We start from the raw sequence: 23,896 nt of genomic DNA, 5'->3' as shown, positions 1-23,896 counted from the left end.
ATGACTCATATCTCAAGGGATGGCTGGCCTCCAAAATGGTAGTGTGTCAGGTAAGCTAGCTCATTTCTAAAATATTATTTTATGCCTTTAAAGGTCACTTTTAAAGCTATTTAACAATTTTAATACTTTAATAGGGTATTAAATATTACAATTCAACTGTTCCTACTACAGTATATATTTTTTTATTTATTCATACAAAACCACCTGGGGAAATGTTGCTAATGCTATCGATATTGCTAACAAACTTTAGCCTTGAAATTGCTACAGAAAGCAGTTCCACCGAGATTTCACACCAATTTACACAAATTCAACCATGCCCCGCAAATTACGCACCATTTGTCTAATGGCCGCAAATTTCCCACACATTTTGGCCACTTCGCATCATTTTCCCAACTTAATTTGTATCCGAGCGGCGCTCAAGCGTGCACGTCCACTGTCTAATCAAAACCCATGTTTGTTTTTTGTGTAGATCAGGGGTGTCCAAACTTTTTCCACTGAGGGCCGCACACGGAAAAATTAAAGCATGTGGGGGCCATTTTGATATTTTTCATTTTCAAACCATAACAAAATTTATGGATTTTTTTATTTATTTTACCTTTAGGGGTCCCGGGGACCATAAAGGGTCTCAGTCATTAAAATGTTAAAAATAAGTCAGATTATTATTATTTTTAATTAATGGCTACTACACAATATACCGGTATGCAATATTTACCACGTGAAACATTTTAAAGTGAAATATTTGAAGTAATTGGATCCCTGAAAATAATTCATTATAACATGGATTTTTTGTCTTTTTTTTTTTTTTTTGAGCAATGGCAAAAACAGAAACATAAAGAAAGACAGAAGAAAAAAAAACAGCCTGCATGGCAGCTTTTGTGTCAACATTGCAACTCTTTCTCGTTAGATTTCCCCTCATTCCACTTTTTTTAATGTTCTTTTTTATTTTTACAATAGTATTTCCAGAATGTGTGGCGGGCCGGTAAACAATTAGCTGCGGGTCGCAAATGGCCCCCGGGCCGCACTTTGGACACCCCTGGTGTAGATTTAGCAGGAACAGGAACATGTAACTAAGGCTGAAACGACGCGTCGACCTAGTCGACGTCATCGGTTACGTAAATACGTCGACGCCGTTTTTGTGCGTCGACGCGTCGCATATTTACGTCACACTACCGTCATGGCGGAGCGCAAAGCAGACTGTGCGAGCGAGGGGAAAAACGCACGCCAAAAGTCGTCAAAAGTGTGGGAGTATTTCAATACACGGCCTAATAATGTTGTTGTATGCACACTGTGTCGAGCGGAAATGGCCTATCATAGCAGCACAACGGCTATGAACGAACATTTGAAAAGAATACCATCAACCATCAACTAGTCAATCGTCCGCGTTAGCATACGTTGTCATCATTACACAAAAACATGAATGTGTCATTTGTATCTGCTAGGGGTGTAACGGTATGTGTTTTGTATTGAACCGTTTCGGTACGGGGCTTTCGGTTCGGTACGGGGGTGTACCGAACGAGTTTCTAAGCTAAAGCTAACTTTAGCTGCTAAAGTCTTAACAAGTTGCTTTGCTCCTCTGCCTCTGTCTCAGCACGCAGCATTGTCCCACCCACACAACCATCTGATTGGTACACACGCAGCATTGTCCCACCCACACAACCATCTGATTGGTGCACACGAAGCATTATCAGCCATTCAGCAGTGCGTATTCATAGCGCATGTAGTCAGCGCTTCAGCGTGGAGCAGATAGGTGTTTAGCAGGTGAGCATCAGGCAGCGGACTCTCCCCAAATGATAATAAACACCTCCCAGTCAACTACTAGTAACATCACTATGAGCCCGTTGACCTACTAGAAACTTAAACTGCAGCTCAGCTCGCTCGCAGTCCTGGTTTGAGGTGAAGGCTAATTACCTCTCAGTTCCAGCCACATCGACCCCTTCTGAGCGCCTATTTTCAGCTGCTGGGAATATTGTAAACAAGAAAAGAAGCAAAGCAAGTAGACATGCTAACCTTTCTTCATTACAACTGTTAGTCACTCACTGGAATGAGTAGAATTGGTTATTGTGTACTGTGTTGGACTGGATGTTTATTTTGCACATTTTAAAAGCAATACTTAATGTTTACAGTAATCCAGAATATTTAGATTGGCACTTTTTTGTATTGGATGTTTATCTTTATTTTTGCACATTTTAGCAAATAAGCAATACTTTCACTTTTGTTGAAATGTTTACACTGTTGTTACAGAATATTTCGTTTTGCACTTTTTTGTATTGGATGTTTATCTTTATTTTTGCACATTTTAAAGCAAAATAAGCAATACTAAACGAGTAAAACATCAATACAGTGTTTGTTTTTCCATTTTTGTTGCAATCATGTGCTTTGAGGTTACCAAAAAAAAAAATTACAAATTCACAAGTGTTATTGATGAAAATCCACGATTATAGAAACTTTCTGCAAAAAGCTGCTGTAAAATCAGGCATTACAGTTTATAACAATCACAAAAAAGCTAGCAAAATACTAAAAGGACTGAGAAAGCCTGACGTGACATATTCGCACAATAGCAAAACTACTAATAAGCCACTCAATACATTTCTGTTACTTTGAATAAATATATGTTCTTTGGTTCATGTCAAAGTACTTTTGTGGTACTAAAAAGTCTCAAATTAAGGAATACATTTAGCATGAACGCCATAATTACACATGTTTGACTTGAATTTGTATCTTAGAAATAACATAAAACATGTCTTATACAAACCCCGTTTCCATATGAGTTGTGAAATTGTGTTAGATGTAAATATAAACGGAATACAATGATTTGCAAATCATTTTCAACCCATATTCAGTTGAATACACTACAAAGACAACATATTTGATGATCAAACGGATAAACTTTTTTTTTTTTGCAAATAATCAATAACTTTAGAATTTGATGCCAGCAAAACGTGACAAAGAAGTTGGGAAAGGTGGCAATAAATACTGATAAAGTTGAGGGATGCTCATCAAACACTTATTTGGAACATCCCACATGTGAACAAGCAAATTGAGAACGGGTGGGTGCCATGATTGGGTATAAAAGTAGATTCCATGAAATGCTCAGTCATTCACAAACAAGGATGGGGCGAGGGTCACCACTTTGTCAACAAATGCGTGACCAAATTGTTGAACAGTTTAAGAAAAACCTTTCTAAACCAGCTATTGCAAGGAATTTAGGGATTTCACCATCTACGGTCCGTAATATCATCAAAGGGTTCAGAGTATCTTGAGAAATCACTGCACGTAAGCAGCTAAGCCCGTGACCTTCCATCCCTCAGGCTGTACTGCATCAACAAGCGACATCAGTGTGTAAAGGATATCACCACATGGGCTCAGGAACACTTCAGAAACCCACTGTCAGTAACTACAGTTGGTCGCTACATCTGTAAGTGCAAGTTAAAACTCTCCTATGCAAGGCGAAAACCGTTTATCAACAACACTCAGAAACGCTGTCGGCTTCGCTGGGCCTGAGCTCATCTAAGATGGACTGATACAAAGTGGAAAAGTGTTCTGTGGTCTGACGAGTCCACATTTCAAATTGTTTTTGGAAACTGTGGACATCGTGTCCTCCGGACCAAAGAGGAAAAGAACCATCAGGATTGTTATAGGTGCAAAGTTCAAAAGCCAGCATCTGTGATGGTATGGGGGTGTATTAGTGCCCAAGACATTGGTAACTTACACATCTGTGAAGGCGCCATTAATGCTGAAAGGGACATACAGGTTTTGGAGCAACATATGTTGCCATCCAAGCAACGTTACCATGGACGCCCCTGCTTATTTCAGCAAGACAATGCCAAGCCACGTGTTACATTAACGTGGCTTCATAGTAAAAGAGTGTGGGTACTAGACTGGCCTGCCTGTAGTCCAGACCTGTCTCCCATTGAAAATGTGTGGCGCATTATGAAGCCTAAAATACCACAATGGAGACTCCCGGACTGTTGAACAACTTAAGCTGTACATCAAGCAAGAATGGGAAATAATTCCACCTGAGAAGCTTAAAAAATGTGTCTCCTCAGTTCCCAAACGTTTACTGAGTGTTGTTAAAAGGAAAGGCCATGTAACACAGTGGTGAACATGCCCTTTCCCAACTACTTTGGCACGTGTTGAAGCCATGAAATTCTAAGTTAATTATTATTTGCAAAAAAAAATAAAGTTTATGAGTTTGAGCATCAAATATCTTGTCTTTGTAGTGCATTCAATTGAATATGGGTTGAAAAGGATTTGCAAATCATTGTATTCCATTTATATTTACATCTAACACAATTTCCCAACTCATATGGAAACAGGGTTTGTATGTGTCAGATTTGCTCTGTGTGTATATTCCCCAATATTTTTTAAACACAAATAGGTGTTGGTTCCTATGGATTAAACAGAAAGTGTTAATCATTACCCGGCTGCAATTAACTAAGAATGCCCAACATTTGGAAAAAAAACTAATTGGCTTCATCAGGAAAGATAAGACTTATTTGTGTTGGAGGAGCAGTTTGTTCAACAAATCACCCTGTGTGAAAAGTTTGTCATATGATGTGTTTTTCTCTTTCCTATGCTGCATCCCTCCATTTTATTCCAGATATGAGTGACTGCCTATTCATATAGTGCATATTATTTAATTTTTTTTTCAAATTGTTGTGTATTTTAAGTTGCCGTACTCGAGTCATTTTGAGTTATCCCAAATACTTAACGATCATACTATTTTAATAAAGGTAGTACTTTTGTATCATGTCCAGGTGAAAATACAATTTCAACAGCTACAAATTGACTTCAACTCTAAAACTATGACTTGATTTGGGTTTTACTGGGTGTAAGCGCGGGAGCTTGGCTCGTAATGAAAGCGGGAGTTGGCAATGTTCATGAATATTTGATCTCATGCAATCACTGTAAAGTATAAACTAAATGATTCCTCATTTAAATTCAGGCACTGTCAACACAATCAAATAGCAGATGTGTTTCCTACTATCGTATTCACGTGGTGGATCAGTGGTTAGCACAGCAGATGTGCTAACCACTGATCAGTTGGAATCTATTTTGGAACAGGTCTGTGTGAAGTGTCCATGTTCTCGTTGTGCGCATGTGGGTTCTCTCTGGCGTAATCCCACATCCCAAAAACATGTTACATCAATTGGAGAGTCTCAATTGGCGTGATTATTGAAAACAAGATTCGGACCCGTGCATACTGTACCTGTATCAACCCCAATATTAGGTCATAGAAACATGTAACGTATTTTCCGGCCCACACGGCGCACTGGATTATAAATCGCACTGCCGATGAATGGTCTATTTTGATCTTTTTTCATATTTAAGGAACACCAGATTATAGGGCGAATTAAAGGAGTCAGGAGTCATATTATGTTTTTTTTTTTCTAAATTGAAAACACTTCCTTGTGGTCTACATAACATGTAATGGTGGTTCTTTGGTCAAAATGTTGCATAGATTATGTGTTACAGACCATCTTCAAACCGCTTTCTGACAGTCGCTTCCGGATGCGCCGTTTTGTGGGCGGTCTTATTTACGTGGCTCACCTTCGGCAGCCTCTTCTCCCCGTCATCTTTGTTGTAGCGGTGTAGCGTGCAAGGACGGGAGTGGAAGAAGTATCAAAATATGGAGCGAACTGTTTTAATGACATTCAGACTTTACTTACAGTAAATTAATAACGTAGCAGCATCTCCTCATCCGGATTCAACAACACCGGAAATGTGTCCTGTGAAAAACCGTCCCAACGGAAACTCTCTAATAACTAAAGTTCCTTGGGTGAATAATGTAAACTCACTATACCGGTATGTTTTAGCGCTTTCATGGCGAGTTTACTGACAGATATTTGCAGTACTTTATATTAGAAATGGTAACAGCGGAGGATGAATGTCCCATAACAAGAAGATAGAGAAAAAGAAGAAGCTTATCGACTACGGTGTTGGCACAGACTTCAAAGCCAATTTTTCAGGATTTATGCAGCTTCCAAATACAGATCAGCAGGTACCAAAAGGTAAGAAAAGTTGCTTTTGCATAATATTGCGAAACAAAACGCCAGATATGTCTTACCTTATACACACACCATAATATTACTTGTGTGTTGAAGCACATCAAGCGGTGCGGCTTCATAGCTTACCAAAGTCGTACTAAAACATTTTGATAGATTTTTGAGCACCGTATGTAATGTTCTATATTTTCAATGGAACATATTCAATGTTGGTGTTGTTTACTTGACTCATATTGCCATCATAGTGCAATCTACACGTATCTCTTATGTTTGACTGCCATCTACTGGTCACACTTATCATTACACTATGGACCAAATAAAATTGCTTTGAGGTCGGTAAGCAAAACCAGACTTATTCCGTACACTAGGCGCACCGGGTTATAAGGCGCACTGTCGAGTTTTGAGGGAAAAAAAGGATTTTAAGTGCGCCTTATAGTCCGGAAAATAGGGTAAATGAAAAAATGCACACAGTGGTTATTGTGCATGCTCACTGCTCAGATGGTAAAGGATAGATAGATAGCCTATCCTTATTTAGTAGTGAGTACGAGAACTACATTACAGTACGCCACAATCCAGCCCACATACTCTTAGCCGACTGCAATTTGGTTTTCGAAAATATTCTACAGAGACAGCTCTATGTTACTTTTTGGAAGACATAAAACTTGATATAGATACTTGTGGTGCTGTTGGGGAAGTGTTTATCGATTCAACAAACACGTTGGACACCATTATTCAGTGTTTCTCAGCTGTGGTCCGTATGGGCCGCAGCGGTACTCAGTTGTGATACACTTTTCCTAACAAATACCGTAAATCCAGATACTGTATATATGTGCTCGGAACAATACTTAAAATAGTCCAAGATTCAAAGTATTTGGGAGTCATGCTGAATTAAAGGTTATCCTTTAAACAGCATATTATGAAAACAGTTTATAACAAAGATTGACATATCAAATTTGCTATTTATAAGAAATACCGTATTTTTCGGACAATAAAGCGCATTTAAAATTCTTTAATTTTCTCAATAATCGACAGTGTGCTTTATAACCCAGTGCGCCTTATGTATGTATTCATTCAAGTTGTGCTTCCCGACCTTGACGCAATTTTATTTGGTACATGGTAGATAGCAGTCACACATAAGAGATACATGTGGAATGCATGTTGACGCCTGTTCAATAAATGACGCAAGCAAGTACCTGCAAGCAAGCAATACCAAATCGTTGATGTTTCACTAAGAATAAGCTACAACGCTGCACCGATTGATTGAACGCTGAGCATTACGACTCCTTAGTTAGACGCATTGTGCTTCAACATACGGGTATTATTATGGTGTGTGTACAAGGACCCCAAAATAGCACCTTTTAAGAGACATTATCTGGCATTTTGTTTCCCAATATTATGCGAAACTAACTTTCCTTACATATTGGTCCCTGCTGATGTTTATTTGAGATCTGCATAAGTCCTGAAAATATTTTCGCTGGACACCGTAGTCAATAAGCTCCTTCTTTTTCTCTATGTGTTCTCTTGTTGTGGGGCATTTATCCTCCACTGTTGCCATTTATAATATAAAGTAGCTCCTTTCTTCATCATTTCTTCATCTTTTCACAAAAATGACGACACACCATTTATTAAGATTTTAAGAATTCGATTACGGGTCGTGTGGTGACTTTTGGAATCAGGATCGATTTATAATTCAAGTCGATTTTCGGACACATTTTTGAGACATCAATTATAATAAAACATTGCCAAAACAGGTTACAGGTTACAAAAGCTCCTCTTAGTTGCTCAACAATTATGCGCAGCAAGTGTGTGCGGATATGGCAAAAAAAGTATTGTTAAGTATCAATTCTTGGACATTTTCAATCAATTCAGAATCGTAATATTTAGGAATTGCGATTTAGTTCGGCACCCATACGACTTTTCACTTATCTTTGTACGTCTATGTAATCCACCGGTAGGGCCAAGTGTTTCCAACTTTAACGACGAGAGGGTTTTCTAGCTCTTGCTTCTCCTTGGCACTATGATATCACTAGCGATGAATCCCGCTAGTTAAAGGCTAAGTGGGCTGTACTGTATTTGTTACGAAGAAGATGCCTGGCAGTAACACTTACTGCCCCTCACTTTTCGTGTACAGTTTAGGAATTCTGTAGACCTCTGTACAAAACTGATATGTATACATGTACTGTTACCCCTCGTAAGATTTAAGGTAATATTTTTCAACGAGTATCTGAAAGGTGCCGGTTTTGTCCTTACAATTAAAAATGTATACAAATACTGTAATGGTTTTGAGTGGCATATGACGCAAAACAGCAAAAGCAACAAAATGTAACATAAAGGCAAGCATTTTGTCTTTGGTATCCAGCTTTCAACAAAAACATTAGGGATAAACTAATTAACATGTAAGCAAGAATATTCTTATAGTTTGTGGATGCAAACATCTTGTTTAGAGACAATTTTACTCTTAAAGGGCCCCTCTCATACAGACAACATTGGCACTTATTTCATAGTTCTGGACCTATATATGACACAGTAGTGATTTTAAGCTTGTTTGCTAAGAAGTTTCATCACATTTTGGAACACCCACAATTTGAAGCTAAAAGTGGGCGTGCGTTCCTAACCCCTGCACCAGCCCGGTGACAACACCTAGAGAAGACTGGAGGTCATTTCATAGTACATAGTATGTGTTTTGCTAGCATCTTCATTCCGAATCACGTGCAAAATTTAAAGGAATGATAAAATATGTCTGCCAGATGTATTGTTGCAGATTGTAGCAATACAACTAAAGGAGGGGTCAGCCTGCATACATTGATGGCAATATGAAGAAAAGTCAAATTGAATTGTGCAAAATGGGACGGACTAAACGAGAGGAGCGTCATTTTAATAATTCTGACATCGGTAAAGAAGGGTTTTGATCGGAGTTTGGATGGAAATTAATTTAAAACCTCAAGCCAAATGTGATCCTGAAAATTTGGAGAACCCTCAAGGGGAGAAAGACTGAGTCAGAACCAAACAGAGAAAGAAGAGCAGACCCGGTGCTGAAAAACGAGAGAAAAAGAAGGCATGCCGCTAGTATTCTTTTTTGTGTCCTCTTTTCCTGATTTTTTTTTTCAAGATGCTTGAGGAAATGCTGAAAGAGCATGAGGAAACACAAGCTATCGTGTCTATGGAAGATGAGAAACAAGAGAAGGGAGTCCAGAAAATGGCAATTATTTTATATTTAAATGTTACTCAAAATTTTAAAGCAGCACCAAGTAACTTTTCAACCTTCATAAAATATTTTCGTAGCTTTTGAGATAATAAATCAACTTACAACTAGTTGAATGGCACGTCTGTCATGGCCTGAGGGGGTCTGTATCGCTTAGCGACTTTGAGGACGGTGCCACCCAAAAAAAACTAAACATTTTTTTTTTTTACAGCATACGTCACTCCCCCTTTCCCATTCGTTACAAACACGGAAGTCTATTCGAACGCCGACGTGCACCTACTGCTATCACGGCAGAAGCTCCAAAACAGCCAAAGACACGAAAAGTTTTGTCTGACGAGACTTAAAAAGAAAAACGGAGCTTACCCGGATAAAACGACAGTCAGGATCAACATTGCCTCGGCTTTCATTCGTTGGCGTGAGCGCAAAGACGAGGGATTTCAGACCAATGCTGCTACAGACATAACATTTGTGCCAATATTACAGCAGCCATCGTGTCAGTTTGACGTGATATGCGCGAGTCCTGATGGAAAATGTGGTCTTCTTCTTGCTAAACACTACCACTTTGGTCCACTGGCGCCGCCAAAATCCACCAAAACTGCGGGGCTTTAACCATATCAGTTTTGAAGTAATCACGGACAAGGGCGACCAAAACACGAAATTAAGTGATCAAAATAATAGTTTTACATGCCTATTCCGGAAAATGGACTCTAGTTCTGTGGATCACGTCACACCAAGAGGTGGGCGACATATCGAGTCTGGTGATGGAAAGGAAGACGTTACAAGTACAGTTAGTTATTTACGGATTATTATAAAACTAATTGATATAATGGGAAATGACTACTATAGTATTTTTTTAGGAGAAAAAAATACATGAAGACAACTTGCTATTGAAATTTCAGTCATTTGGACTGTCATGGGTCCTTTAACCGGAATATGTGGTCATGTAGACGTAGTGATGGTCATTTGTGTCCTGTGATTGACTATGACTGGTGACGAATCCCCGCCTCTCGCCTTTATAACGGTCGTCGCCTGCTTGAATAGTGAGCCAATTAGAAGGCACAAGTGTGTGTTAACAGTGAGCCCGCCATGTTTCTCAAAACTTACCCTCCTCCTCGCTGGAGCCCCTCTCCACAGCTGGATAGAGGGCAGATGCAGTGCTGACATTCGGTGGCCCAGCTGCACTTTTGGTGAAAATCCCACTAATGAACTTGAGCATCTTGCGGTCACGTGGAGGAGCTCTCTGGATCGTTCCTCCTTGGCCCTCCTTCCCCCTCCTGGCGTCCTCAGAGAGGCAGTGCAAGTCGCTGTTGTCCAGGGTTCGACTTGTTCCTTTCCGCTGAGGTCGGTTCCCATCGGAGGTGGCAGGTGCAGCCAGGGAAACCTTAAACCTTTCTTCGTGAGAGTTATCCCTGTTCATTATCCCGGAATAGCCTCCACTGAGGGGAGCCGCAGGACGAATGAGCGTTCCCCTCCCGTCGCTGTCGGCCCAGGACGCCCTGTAAGGCCCCAGAGTCGTTGCCGCCACCAAGGGGGGCTGCTCCCTGCGCTCTAGAGTCTTGGCAGAGTGATACAAACTGCTGTTGGCGTCTCTGGCGTCCCTCCAGCATGCAGAGTTGGCCCCCACGTGCGACCTCATCAGCACTTCGGGGCGCTGGCTCACCTGAGGCGGGATGGAAAACGGGAGGCTGCAGCGCGAGCGGTTGCTCAGCTCCGCTCCGTTCTCACCTTTGAGGTAGAGCCTGGGAGGCTCGCGGTAGAGCTCCGTCTTGGGGCGCGAGGCGTCGGAGCGAAGGCCCTCTCTGCGGACGGTAGCCTCGAAGCTGCTCCCGCTGTACACCTTCACCATTTGCCTCGCCGCTGGGTGGACCACGGAAGGGTCCTTGCTTTTAACAGGCAGAACAACGTCTTTTAAGTCTCTGCGCTCGGCTTTCCCCCAATTCTCATTAGGGCTGCCATACTTGACCTGCACCTGCTCCACTTCTTCTTCCACTTGTGCGCTCTCTTTATCCACAACTTGTGGACCAACACATCCATCCTCCTCTTTGGGGCCTCTTCTCACCTCCTCCTCCTCCTTCTTCCCTTCCCCCTCTGGACGGGGCTCCTTCACCTCTGCATCCTCCTGCTCCGGCAGAGCCTCAACCTTCACCAGAGTGAGGGAGATGAGGTAGGTGGTGCGTTTCTGTGGGTTGTCGGCGTTGCTCATCGAGACAGCAGAGCTCAGCACAGCAGCACCTGCTCTCTGACCAGGAGAACCTCAGTCATGGCTGAAGCACAGGAGAAAGAGACTCTTTAGGATGGAGGATAGGACATGAATAACATGTTGGAATATATTTGAATGCATTACCCAGTGGCTATTCAAGTCTAGACTGCCTTTTTTTTTGCCACTATCCATGCTGCTACTACACATATTCATTCATGAGCCTTGTCTTCTGTGCAAATCTGACAGGTAGACGGCATAAAAGGCAGGAGCTTTTAAGCATTAGCTGCAGTACAAACAATACAATATACAGTATCTATAGAGCATTTCTCTTGAATCGTGTACGCGCCGTACCGTCATATTTGTCGACCGGTGCACAAATGAAAGATTCGGCTGACAATCAAGGGACGATCGATCCAATCATGTAAAAAAAAAAAAAAAGGAATATGGAGCCAGCCAGGAGGGAGAAAAAAATGGAAGTCATTCACTTGTCACGATGCGTCTTGCAGCTGGAGCCTCCATTTGACAATGTCATGCATAAGAAAGCGCTGCCGGGTGATGCTGGCAGAAAGAAGGAAAAAAAACATCTGTTGTTATGCATGCGCACCCCCTCCCCAAAAAGGAGGAGAAATAACTGGCGATGCTTCCTCGTGTGCGCCTGTGTCCTGCTCCTCTCGATCACCGCATCCTCTTCCTCCGAGCGCCTCATCCAATTAGCAAGTCAATAAAATGTGTCTGTAAGGGAGCGAGGAAGCCCACCAGCTCTCCACAGCACCTCCTCCTTTTTTTTTTTTTAACCTCCTCTCGCCTTGCAGTCCCCCCACCCCAGTTACTCTACCGTTATCCTGCAGCACAAGCTGTGTGGGTGTGTGTGTGGCAATAAGGTGGTCTTTGCTCACGTTCATCAGATTTTAATCTGTGCCAACACTACAAAAAAGACAAGAGGAAGGAAGGGGAGGGGGGCACAAACCTCCTGCCAATGCATCTGCGTTGCTTGACGTCTCTCTCTCTCCCGCTCTCTTCTCGGAAGCAATTTATGGCTGCTCACATTGCAAAAAAAGAGAAGATGCTCAAGGTAGAGGGGAAAATTAGGCTACGGATGTCCGTGCTGGAAAGACGACAATGTACAGACTGTTGGGATGATGGATGAACCAGGAGGGAAAAAATTGGCGCCTTGAAATGCGAAAAGACAGTCGTCCCTCCTTTATCGCTGTTAATTGGCTGTGTACATGGCCGCGAGAAAGGAATTTCCGCAAAGTAGGAATCATTAATTATAAAACAAATATTGTCAAAGCTACAGCATTAATAATATGTTCATAACGTTCTAAATACGTTTTTCAACATTATATGAGCCCTCTAGACATGAAATAACACCCTTTAATCACCTTTACACTCTTTTAATCCAACAGTCGTGGTCAAAAGTTTACATAAACTTGTAAAGAACATAATGTCATGGCTGTCTTGAGTTTCCAATCATTTCTACAACTCTTATTTGCGGCTAGGGGCGGCGTGGCGAAGTTGGTAGAGTGGCCGTGCCAGCAATCGGAGGGTTGCTGGTTACTGGGGTTCAATCCCTACCATCCTAGTCACGTCCGTTGTGTCCTTGGGCAAGACACTTCACCCTTGCTCCTGATGGCTGCTGGTTAGCGCCTTGCATGGCAGCTCCCGCCATCAGTGTGTGAATGTGTGAATGTGGAAATACTGTCAAAGCGCTTTGAGTACCTTGAAGGTAGAAAAGCAATATACAAGTATAACCCATTTATCATTTATTTATTTATTTATTTATTTATTTGTGATAGAGTGATTGGAGCCCATACTTGTTTGTCACAAAAAACATATATGAAGTTTGGTTCTTTTATGAATTTATTATGGGTCTACTGAAAATGTGACCAAATCTGCTGGGTCAAAAGTATACATACAGTAATGTTAATATTTGGTTACATGTCCCTTGGCAAGTTTTACTGCAATAAGGCGCTTTTGGTAGCCATCCACAAGCTTCTGGTTGAATTTTTGACCAGTCCTCTTGACAAAATTGGTGCAGTTCAGCTAAATTTGTTGGTTTTCTGACATGGACTTGTTTCTTCAGCTTTGTCCACACGTTTAAGTCAGGACTTTGGGAAGGCCGTTCTAAAACCTTTAATTCCAGCCTGATTTAGCCATTCCTTTAACACTTTTGACGTTTGTTTGGGGTCATTGTCCTGTAGGAACACCCGACTGCACCCAAGACCCAACCTCCGGGCTGATTATTTTAGGTTGTCCTGAAGAATTTGGAGGTAATCCTTATTTTTCACTCTCCCATTTACTCTCTGTAAAGCACCAGTTCCATTGGCAGCAAAACAGGCCCAGAGCATAATACTACCACCACCATGCTTGACGGTAGGCACGGTGTTCCTGGGATTAAAGGCCTCACCTTTTCTCCTCCAAACATATTGCTGGGTATAGTGGCCAAACAGCTCGATTTTTGTTTCATCTGACATCACATAGACAAAGATAAGATCTTCTGGAGGAAAGTTCTGTGGTAAGATGAAACAAAAATTTAGCTGTTTGGCCACAATACCCAGCAATATATTTGGAGGACTAAAGGTTTGGTCTCCTCTTGTGGCCAATACTTCTGTAGTATGATATTTTTAGTTCATTTAGCCCAGACCTGGGCAAATTAAGGCTCAGACGAGGCACCAAGCAGTGTGGGAGCGTTTCCAGAGTGGCCAGCCTGAAATGCGGGTGTCAGGGACAGACAAGGCAGAAGATTTTTACAACAAAGTTCTAAAGCTTAGTGATATCTCAGATGTATCAGATTGTAGGTGTTTTTTTTTTTACCCATCGCGTTCATATTTCGCTGTGTTTGTTGCATTTTTGTTGCGTTTCGCTTGATTGTAAAATATGTCGATCGAGAGGGTGTGTGACATTCATATGTTGTCAATATTCAGTGTTTTATCGTTCATAGTTAATATTGTAAATCCCACATTCTTTATTTTCATGTACATTCTGGGTGTCTCATTCAGTAAAACAAATGTAAATTCCATTCCATTTTTTCAGGCGGTCTGTCGTAACGTTTTAGCATTAAATCAGACATTATTGTGAGGTTTTGTATTAGTGATTCTAAAAATAGATATACCGGCCCCCAGACACATTTCTTTCTCTAAACTTGGCCCCCCGAGTCAAAATAATTGCCCAGGCTTGATTTAGCCATTATTTTATTTTAAATGCTTAATTTAGGACCAAAATATCTTAGAATGCTTTAAAAAAAATATCTGCAACGTGCTGAAGCCGCGATATTTGAACCACAATGTGACTACAACTAAAAGATCAAAAACAGGTGAACCTTGTTAATATTTCGGCAATTATTTACTGTTCAGAGTTGTGTTGTACAAAACTCATTGTAGATTCTTCATGTAGTAAAGCGGTTGAGGTAAGAAAGGTTGAGAGTGTTGAAGGAATGTAACAATTACTGGTATTAATGATAAATCGTGGTAAAACTACCAATGGATAGCGTTGTCAGTCCGAATTAAACTTATCGTAAAACTGTGATTGATAGCCACACTTGAATTATACTCACAGACTGATGATACTGCTGATTTCCTGGAGAAGCAAGCTGGTCGCTAGCTAGCAGCTAGCACCGTTAATCCCTAGCTCGCGGATAGCGCTGCTTATTGCTGCGAGCTTAAATGCTAACATAAATACAAAACAAATTATGCCTACATACTTTAAAACCTTCATATATTAAAACGGAAGACAAGGGACATATTTAAGCATATACTGTATGTTCAATTAACAATGATGTAGCTCTTAGGAAGTCAGAACAATATTTAATGTTTCTTCTGCCAAGGAAAGTATATTGTGGGTCTATTGTACAATTATTTTTTTTATATATAAATAAAACTTGCCTAAAATATTTGTGTGTACGGATAATTAAGTTTTGGGCACAACAATACTGTTATAATAATGATATCATTTTGGTCACAATAACTGTGATATCTCTTTCCAGAGTTTGCTGACTATATGCCTGGAAGTCAAAATGCATTTGCTGTTTAATGTCATTTTTGTTTTGTTGAATCCTTTTAATATGTTTGAACAAGCTAAAAACGACCACAATTGAATTAACCTGTCAATGGGATCATCCATTTTATGTTAGCATTAAGCTAGTACCAAATAAGCCAACCTTTATCTGTATGGTTATATTGTTTTTTTTTGTACCAAGTTATAATTATGTGTATATTAATGTAATTACATTAGTGTGCCGAGTTTTACAGTGAGTTCACAAAAAAAACTATCAATAAACAACCTCAAGTTTAGTTTTTTTTTTTAATCATTTCTAATTTAAAAGGCATGGACATACATAAATAAATCAATGTTTTTTTTTCTTTTCTGAGCTTTAAATTGTGTTTTTTTTTATGGTAACTTCCAAATTGAATAAAAAGTAATCTGATGGCACTAGCTGCAGAGGGGTTAAAAAGGAGTGATGCAGAGGGCACTGTTTCACATATTAATTCCCTCAACATTTTGGCACAACAAGACATGAGCAGTAATTTACGAGGGCTGTCAAAAGATTATTTTTTACAATCCGATTAATCACATTTTGGAATTTGGATTAATCATGATTAATCACAGGTGATTACTTGCTTGCATAATTGAAATTAGCTTAAAAAAAAAAAGACCCCAATATTTGTAAAACAAATGCAATTTTATTGTCAGAATGTCATTCAGGAACATTTTCTAAACATTATTAACTGAACGCATGTCATTTATTTTCACACAACTTGGTGACAGTTTTCTCTAAAATTCTTTAAGGTGGTATTTTAGACTGAAATTTGCTAGAACGCACAATAGCTGAAGTCTCCTCACTCATATGTATGTACCGTATTTTCCGCACTATAAGGCGCACCTAAAAACCTCCAATTTTCTCAAAAGCTGACAGTACGCCTTATAATCCGGTGTGCCTTATATATGGACCAATATTGAGCCACAACAGGTCTTGCAACTACGGGATGCATAAGTAACCCCAGCCTCTACTGTAGCGTCTATTCTATGCGCCTTATAATGTGGTGCGCCTTATAATGCGGTGCGCCTTATATATGAACAAAGTTTTAAAATAGGCCATTCATTGAAGGTGCTCCTTATAGTGCGGAAAATACGGTATGTACAGTATGTATGACGTATGCATTGATCTGACCGTATACTGGTTAAGCTAAAAGCGCTTGTACAATCAAAATAAATAGCATGATTAATATAAGTGTGTACATGATTAATAAAACATTTTTTTGTGATTAAACACATGAGATAACTCATTAATGTTGACAGCCCTCAAAGTAGGGGGTCGTAAAATATTTAGTTGATTGGACTTTTTCATATGTATCATATGTAAACCTAAATGTTTTTGAATGCACATTAACATTGATCCAACACAGTCATGTTGTTTATAAATGGCATTGGCACCTTTTACCTTGCAGTTTTTAAATAAAAACATAAAACAACTTATTATAATAATCATGTTAGCATTTATAGCTAACGATAAGTACGCTAGTCACCCGCGAGCGATTTGCGTGCTAGTTGCCAGTAAGTGGTTAGGGCTCTTGTAGCCAGCTAGCGATTAGCGCATTAGTTGCCAGATAGCAATTAACGTCACTCCTGCTATTATTTGATTATCTTATTATTGCACAATAACAAGGTACCTTTTTGACGAGTTGAATATATAACACCATTTTTTATAAGATACATACGCAGGGGTTCTCCGCTCCATCACTCCATCAGTTTGGGGGTCCTTGGCCTGGAAAAGGTTGAAGACACCTGTTCTAGAGCATGTTTATGAGTGCCAAACATGAAACAAATCTATCATCTACCTCACTTGGCCTACGATCCTTTCGTCAATTCCATATTTCATTTTTCTTCAACAAATAGGCTAACCTGTCATGATGTTGCTGTTTAAATGTGACGTCATCCCTCCATCCATTCGTTTTGTTCTGTTTGTCCCGGTCCAGGTTGCGAGGAGTGCAGTCACAGTAGGCAACAAAGGTGTTCCGAGGCCAGTTGAGAGACATACTGTGGTCCTTCCAGCGTGTCTAAGGTCTACCCCTGGGTCTCCTCCCAGCTGGCCTTTCCCAGAAGACCGTAAGCAAGCATTTGTGTCCTCCTGCCCCACTCCTTAATGTCATTTTGTTGTATGTGACGTGGCGTTTATTATGTTGGACAAGTGCTCCTTTACAGTTCACAGTATATGTACAAAGTGAATTAAGTACCGGTAGACAATAGCACTTCTTGGAGACACGCACTCTGTCAAAGACAGGCGGACAAATGGATGTCATTAGCATTAAAGCTACAAACACAAGACATCGTGTTCCCAGTAAGGCTTACTAAAAGCATTTTAACCTGTCTAAATTCCAGCATCAAGCCTTGACTTTAGACAACACACTTCCAAAACCTTAATAAAAATACTACAGGGTATCCCTAATTTCTGGATATACAATAGAGATATAATATACATAATTATACAAAAGGTTAAATGTATTTGATAATTACTACAACGTTTAATTAAACAAAAAACAATTATTACAATTATATATACAGTACAGGCTAACAGTTTGGACACACCTTCTCATTCAATGCGTTTTCTTTATTTTCATGACTATTTACATCGTAGATTGTCACTGAAGGCATCAAAACTATGAATGAACACATGTAGAGTTATGTACTTAACAAAAAAAGGTGAAATAACTGAAAACATGTTTTATATTCTAGTTTCTTCAAAATAGCCACCCTTTGCTCTGATTACTTTTTCGCACACTCTTGGCATTCTCTCGATGAGCTTCAAGAGGTAGTCACCTGAAATGGTTTTCACTTCACAGGTGTGCTTGAAGCTCATACCTGAAGCTCATCGAGAGAATGCTCCGATTACTTTTTCGCACACTCTTGGCAAAGGGTGGCTGTTTTGAAGAAACTAGATTATAAAACATGTTTTCAGTTATTTCACCTTTTTTGTTAAGTACATAACTCCACATGTGTTCATTCATAGTTTTGATGCCTTCAGTGACAATCTACAATGTAAATAGTCATGGAAATAAAGAAAACGCATTGAATGAGAACGTGTGTCTAAACTTTTGGCATGTACTGTATATAATAACTGTAAAAATAAAAATATATATTTGTTAATGTATTTTTATTTTTTATATGCAATATAGAATTATACTATTCACCTATAATTAAATAATAATTGTATTTATTGTAAGGTAATTGCACGTCCCACTGGGAGGAGGCCCCGCGGCAGGCCAAGGACCAGATGGGGGGATTACATCTCCTCTCTGGCCTGGGAACGCTTCGGGATTCCCCAGGAGGAAGTCGCAAATGTTGCTCTGGAGAGGGAAGTCTGGGGGTCTTTGCTGGAGCTGCTGTCCCCGCGACCCGATTCCGGATAAGCGGTTGAAGATGGATGGATGGATGGATGTAAGGTAATTATTGGAAGTAGAAGTTGTGTTTTGACCGTTTTCTCTGTTATTCTAGTTCTAAAAACAAAAGCCAAAATCCTTTAACATGCTTTAATGTCAAGAAGAGAACACAAAAAATGAATCTTTCAGTCAGTGATTTGTATTGCATTTAAAAGTGTTTTTATTTTGTGGTTGCAGTGCAGGTTGATTTCAGATACTTTTCCGAAACGTACACAAAACAGCTGATAAGCTTCAAACTAATGAAATCCACATTTTCAGTTCCCCAGTAATTAATAAAACCTTTTTTATTTCAAAATTACTTTTGAGGGTGTTTGAGGTCATTATGTGTATTTTTCTCTGAACATGATTTAGGCAGTTTTGTTACGATTCATAATTATGATCAACTGATTAACTGTTAATTCTGCCTCAGGCTAACAATCCGTTCATTTCTTGTTTGATAAATATTAAGACAAATACAGTTACAGTATATGACCAAAGATCTGTGCTCACACCCTCTAAAAGATGTTACATGTGTCTTAACGGGTGCACACAAGTGAACATGTGACATCAATAAACCAGTGCATTTGGAAAGTATTTATGTTATATTGTAGAGGTGTGACAATACTCATCGTACAGGACAATACACAATATTTGCGTCACAAGAATAAGAAGATTTTAACATTCATTTTCTATTCCTTCGTTTCGCGTTTCCTGGCCACTTTAGTTACCTTGTGCTGCTCGCATCTAGCCTGGTCGCCTCTAGTTTTCTTTGTATTCCCCGTTTCTCATGGTACGTTAGATTCTCCCCCTTGTACCATCGCCTTTTGTCTGCATATTTTTGGGTTACCTGGAAATCTATTCATCCTGGGAATAAACCATTTTGAAACACCCTGCCTGCCTTCTCAGCATTCTGGAGTCCAACCGCTCCAAAGATTACACAGAATTCCAGACAGTGTCCTGTGTTTTAGGAAAACTAAAAAGTTATATGTCTGGATAAGGAGACTTTTTTTTTTTTTTGGCTGTGTCAGTATTTCATAACTTTGCATGCATGAGCTTTTAACTGTTTAACTTGTTTCAACAAATACAAATTAAGATTAAAAACGTAAGTAAATATAATTACAGCTTTGAGGAGCTTTGCGGGGTTTTCTGCATATCTGATATAGCGGCTGTCAAGCGTATCAGTGATATGTCTGTGTTGTCCTCTGTCTGGGCTGATAAGAGCTGCCGCAGTGGCAGCTTGCTGCTGGGGAAGCAGTCCAGTGTGTCCCAGGTGCTTTTCTGACATGTCTTGGCGTCCGTGATTGACAGTTTAGCTGCTTGGACATACGCAGGACGCGGTGGCTGAACTCCCCGACCCACCAGCCCGTGCAGTCGAGTGGCACCGCCTGCACAAAAAATGTTGCGTCTAGATCTATTTGCTAGTTCTCGGTTTGTAGTGTGCGCAAAGCACTTAAGTGGGGTTCCAATCTCTCACACACAGCCAGACGGATATGCTTCTATTAAAAAAAAACAAAAAAAAACTGTGTGTGCGTTATGCCCTCCAGACCGCTTTTCCCTAAATGACAGATATTGTCACGTTTTAATCTTGCGAGAGCTCTAGTTATCGTGCTCACTTGCTCAGATGGCATAGAATTATGGGTTTTTCCTGGGGCCAGACGGATCTGCTTCTGACTACAGTCGTACCTTAACTTTCGAACTTAATTGATTCTGTGACGGAGCTCCCAACTCAAAACATTTGTATTTTAAATCAACGTTGCTTCTTTTTTTTCTAGCACTGTCCTTCACACTCACTTTCTTCATTCCAATGGTTGGAATACAAATGTATGTGCGATGCCTTGCGCGAAATTATTGATAGTATAGCACCGCTAAAGCAAAAAAGGGCCCCTAAAAGGCGCACCCCATGGTTTACAGAAGAAATTAGAGCTCATAAATTATCATGTAGAAAACTGGAACGCAAATGGCGCGCGACTAAACTTGAGGTTTTCCATCAAGCATGGAGTGATAGTTTAATAACTTATAAACGCATGCTTACCTTAGCTAAAGCTAAATACTACTCAAATCTCATCCGCCTCAACAAAAACGATCCTAAATTTCTGTTTAGTACAGTAGCATCGCTAACCCAACAAGGGACTCCTCCCAGTAGCTCCACCCACTCGGCAGATGATTTTATGAATTTCTTTAATAAGAAAATTGAACTCATTAGAAAGGAGATTAAAGACAACGCATCCCAGCTACAACTGGGCTCTATTAACACAAATACGACTGTATATACGACGGACACTGCCCTCCAAAATAGTCTCTCTATTTTTGATGAAATAACATTAGAGGAATTATTACAGCGTGTAAGTGGGATAAAACAAACAACATGTTTACTTGACCCACTTCCTGGGAAACTTATCAAGGAACTGTTTGTATTATTAGGTCCATCAGTGTTAAATATTATAAACTTATCACTTTCCTCCGGCACTGTTCCCCTAGCATTCAAAAAAGCGGTTATTCATCCTCTGCTCAAAAGACCTAACCTCGATCCTGACCTCATGGTAAACTACCGACCGGTCTCCCACCTTCCGTTTATTTCCAAAATTCTCGAAAAAACTGTTGCACAGCAGCTAAATGAACACTTAGTGACTAACAATCTCTGTGAACCTTTTCAATCCGGTTTCAGGGCAAATCACTCTACGGAGACAGCCCTCGCAAAAATGACTAATGATCTATTGCTAACGATGGATTCTGATGCGTCATCTATGTTGCTGCTTCTTGATCTTAGCGCCGCTTTCGATACCGTCGATCATAATATTTTATTAGAGCGTATCAAAACACGTATTGGTATGTCAGACTTAGCCTTGTCTTGGTTTAACTCTTATCTTACTGACAGGATGCAGTGCGTCTCCCATAACAATGTGACCTCGGACTATGTCAAGGTAACGTGCGGAGTTCCCCAGGGTTCGGTTCTTGGCCCTGCACTCTTTAGTATTTACATGCTGCCGCTGGGTGACATCATACGCAAGTACGGTGTTAGCTTTCACTGTTATGCTGATGACACTCAACTCTACATGCCCCTAAAGCTGACCAACACGCCGGACTGTAGTCAGCTGGAGGCGTGTCTTAATGAAATTAAACAATGGATGTCCGCTAACTTTTTGCAACTCAACGCTAAGAAAACGGAAATGCTGATTATCGGTCCTGCTCAACACCAACATCTATTTAATAATACCACCTTAACATTTGACAACCAAACAATTAAACAAGGAGACTCGGTAAAGAATCTGGGTATTATCTTCGACCCAACTCTCTCGTTTGAGTCACACATTAAGAGTGTTACTAAAACGGCCTTCTTTCATCTCCGTAATATCGCTAAAATTCGTTCCATCTTGTCCACTAGCGACGCTGAGATCATTATTCATGCGTTCGTTACGTCTCGTCTCGATTACTGTAACGTATTATTTTCGGGCCTCCCTATGTCTAGCATTAAAAGATTACAGTTGGTACAAAATGCGGCTGCAAGGCTTTTGACAAAAACAAGAAAGTTTGATCATATTACGCCTATACTGGCTCACTTGCACTGGCTTCCTGTGCACTTAAGATGCGACTTTAAGGTTTTACTACTTACGTATAAAATATTACACGGTTTAGCTCCAGCCTATCTCGCCGATTGTATTGTACCATATGTCCCGACAAGAAATCTGCGTTCAAAGAACTCCGGCTTATTAGTGATTCCCAGAGCCAAAAAAAAGTCTGCGGGCTATAGAGCGTTTTCTATTCGGGCTCCAGTACTCTGGAATGCCCTCCCGGTAACAGTTAGAGATGCTACCTCAGTAGAAGCATTTAAGTCCCATCTTAAAACTCATTTGTATAATCTAGCCTTTAAATAGACCCCCCCTTTTTTAGACCAGTTGATCTGCCGTTTCTTTTCTTCTCTCCTCTTCTCCCCTGTCCCTTGCGAGGGGGAGTTGCATAGGTCCGGTGGCCATGGATGAAGTGCTGGCTGTCCAGAGCCGGGACCCCGGGTGGACCACTAGCCTGTGCATCGGTTGGGGACATCTCTGCGCTGCTGACCCGTCTCCGCTCGGGATGGTTTCCTGTTGGCCCCGCTGTGGACTGGACTCCCGCTGATGTGTTGGATCCACTGTGGACTGGACTTTCACAATGTTATGTCAGACCCACTCGACATCCGTTGCTTTCGGTCTCCCCTAGAGGGGGGGGGTTACCCACATATGCGGTCCTCTCCAAGGTTTCTCATAGTCATTCACCGACGTCCCACTGGGGTGAGTTTTTCCTTGCCCGTATGTGGGCTCTGTACCGAGGATGTCGTTGTGGCTTGTACAGCCCTTTGAGACACTTGTGATTTAGGGCTATATAAATAAACATTGATTGATGATTGATGATTGATGTGTTGCAATGCTAGAGAGTAAGACCGGATGTTATGTGGTTCACTGTGACATTCGCCACACCAACAGACTGCGGGGATGCTTGTAACTCAAGTTGTTGCGTGCAATTTAAAGCATAACACTTAGCCGAGAGAGAGCTCTTATCTCAAAACACCCCTAAAAGCGGCCATATTGTGATTTTTCGTCTACATTTAAGGCCATGTGCACACGAACACGGAGAGTTTCAAAAACACATATTTGGCGTTAAAACAATCTCCATCCACACACGCGTAGTTTCAAAACGGTCTATGTCGACACACAAAGGCATACACCTGCTGTCATGCACGTTTTGTCCAATCAGAAGCCTGAAAAAAGCAGCAATATCTGACTTGGTGGCATTACACTTCCTATTATGTTTATTTTGAACGACTTTAGATGTACAATGACAATGCACGTACACAGAGCCCTGGGAACATTATTAAAGAGCAAAAGCACGCTTGTGCTGCTGAAACCCAACACTCATAGAATTATAACGTGTTTAGCAACATGGTGATATATTACATGTGCAGTGAAGTCTATATTATTTCTAAAATCAGCATGCACTACAGAGCCAAAGAAACCATTTTGCATGTTTAAGGGAATTATAAAGCATTTAATCATGGATATAGTGATATGGTACATGTGTAATGAAGTGTATATTGTTTTTAACA

At 40.5% G+C, this 23,896-nt stretch overlaps 2 protein-coding genes across 4 annotated transcripts in view; both read right to left on the bottom strand.

The window, feature by feature from the left end:
- LOC133650471 (arf-GAP with GTPase, ANK repeat and PH domain-containing protein 1-like) overlaps nucleotides 1-12,092 on the bottom strand; it is a 75,021-nt gene extending 62,929 nt beyond the window's left edge. The window contains exons 1-3 of one of the 3 annotated variants that reach the window (XM_062047750.1): nucleotides 11,759-12,092; nucleotides 11,177-11,471; nucleotides 10,312-11,086 (exon numbers count right to left, since the gene is read on the bottom strand). In XM_062047750.1, coding sequence (XP_061903734.1) covers nucleotides 10,312-11,086; nucleotides 11,177-11,410 — 1,009 coding nt within the window. In that variant the 5' untranslated portion in view covers nucleotides 11,411-11,471; nucleotides 11,759-12,092. Of the gene's footprint in view, nucleotides 1-10,311; nucleotides 11,472-11,758 lie in introns of those variants that run through there. The other 2 variants (XM_062047740.1, XM_062047760.1) reach the window with 2 other exon arrangements.
- Nucleotides 12,093-20,000: 7,908 nt separating this feature from the next.
- The window catches only part of cdk4 (cyclin dependent kinase 4), a 28,894-nt gene continuing 24,998 nt past the window's right edge, over nucleotides 20,001-23,896 (bottom strand). The window contains exon 9 of the mRNA XM_062047818.1: nucleotides 20,001-20,204. The gene's annotated coding sequence lies outside the window, so the exon portion shown is untranslated. The remainder of the gene's footprint in view (nucleotides 20,205-23,896) is intronic.

This window comes from Entelurus aequoreus, linkage group LG01, assembly GCF_033978785.1.
Source record: "Entelurus aequoreus isolate RoL-2023_Sb linkage group LG01, RoL_Eaeq_v1.1, whole genome shotgun sequence".
Classification (NCBI taxonomy): Eukaryota; Metazoa; Chordata; class Actinopteri; order Syngnathiformes; family Syngnathidae; genus Entelurus; species Entelurus aequoreus.
This window is presented reverse-complemented; position numbering and strand designations above follow the sequence as displayed.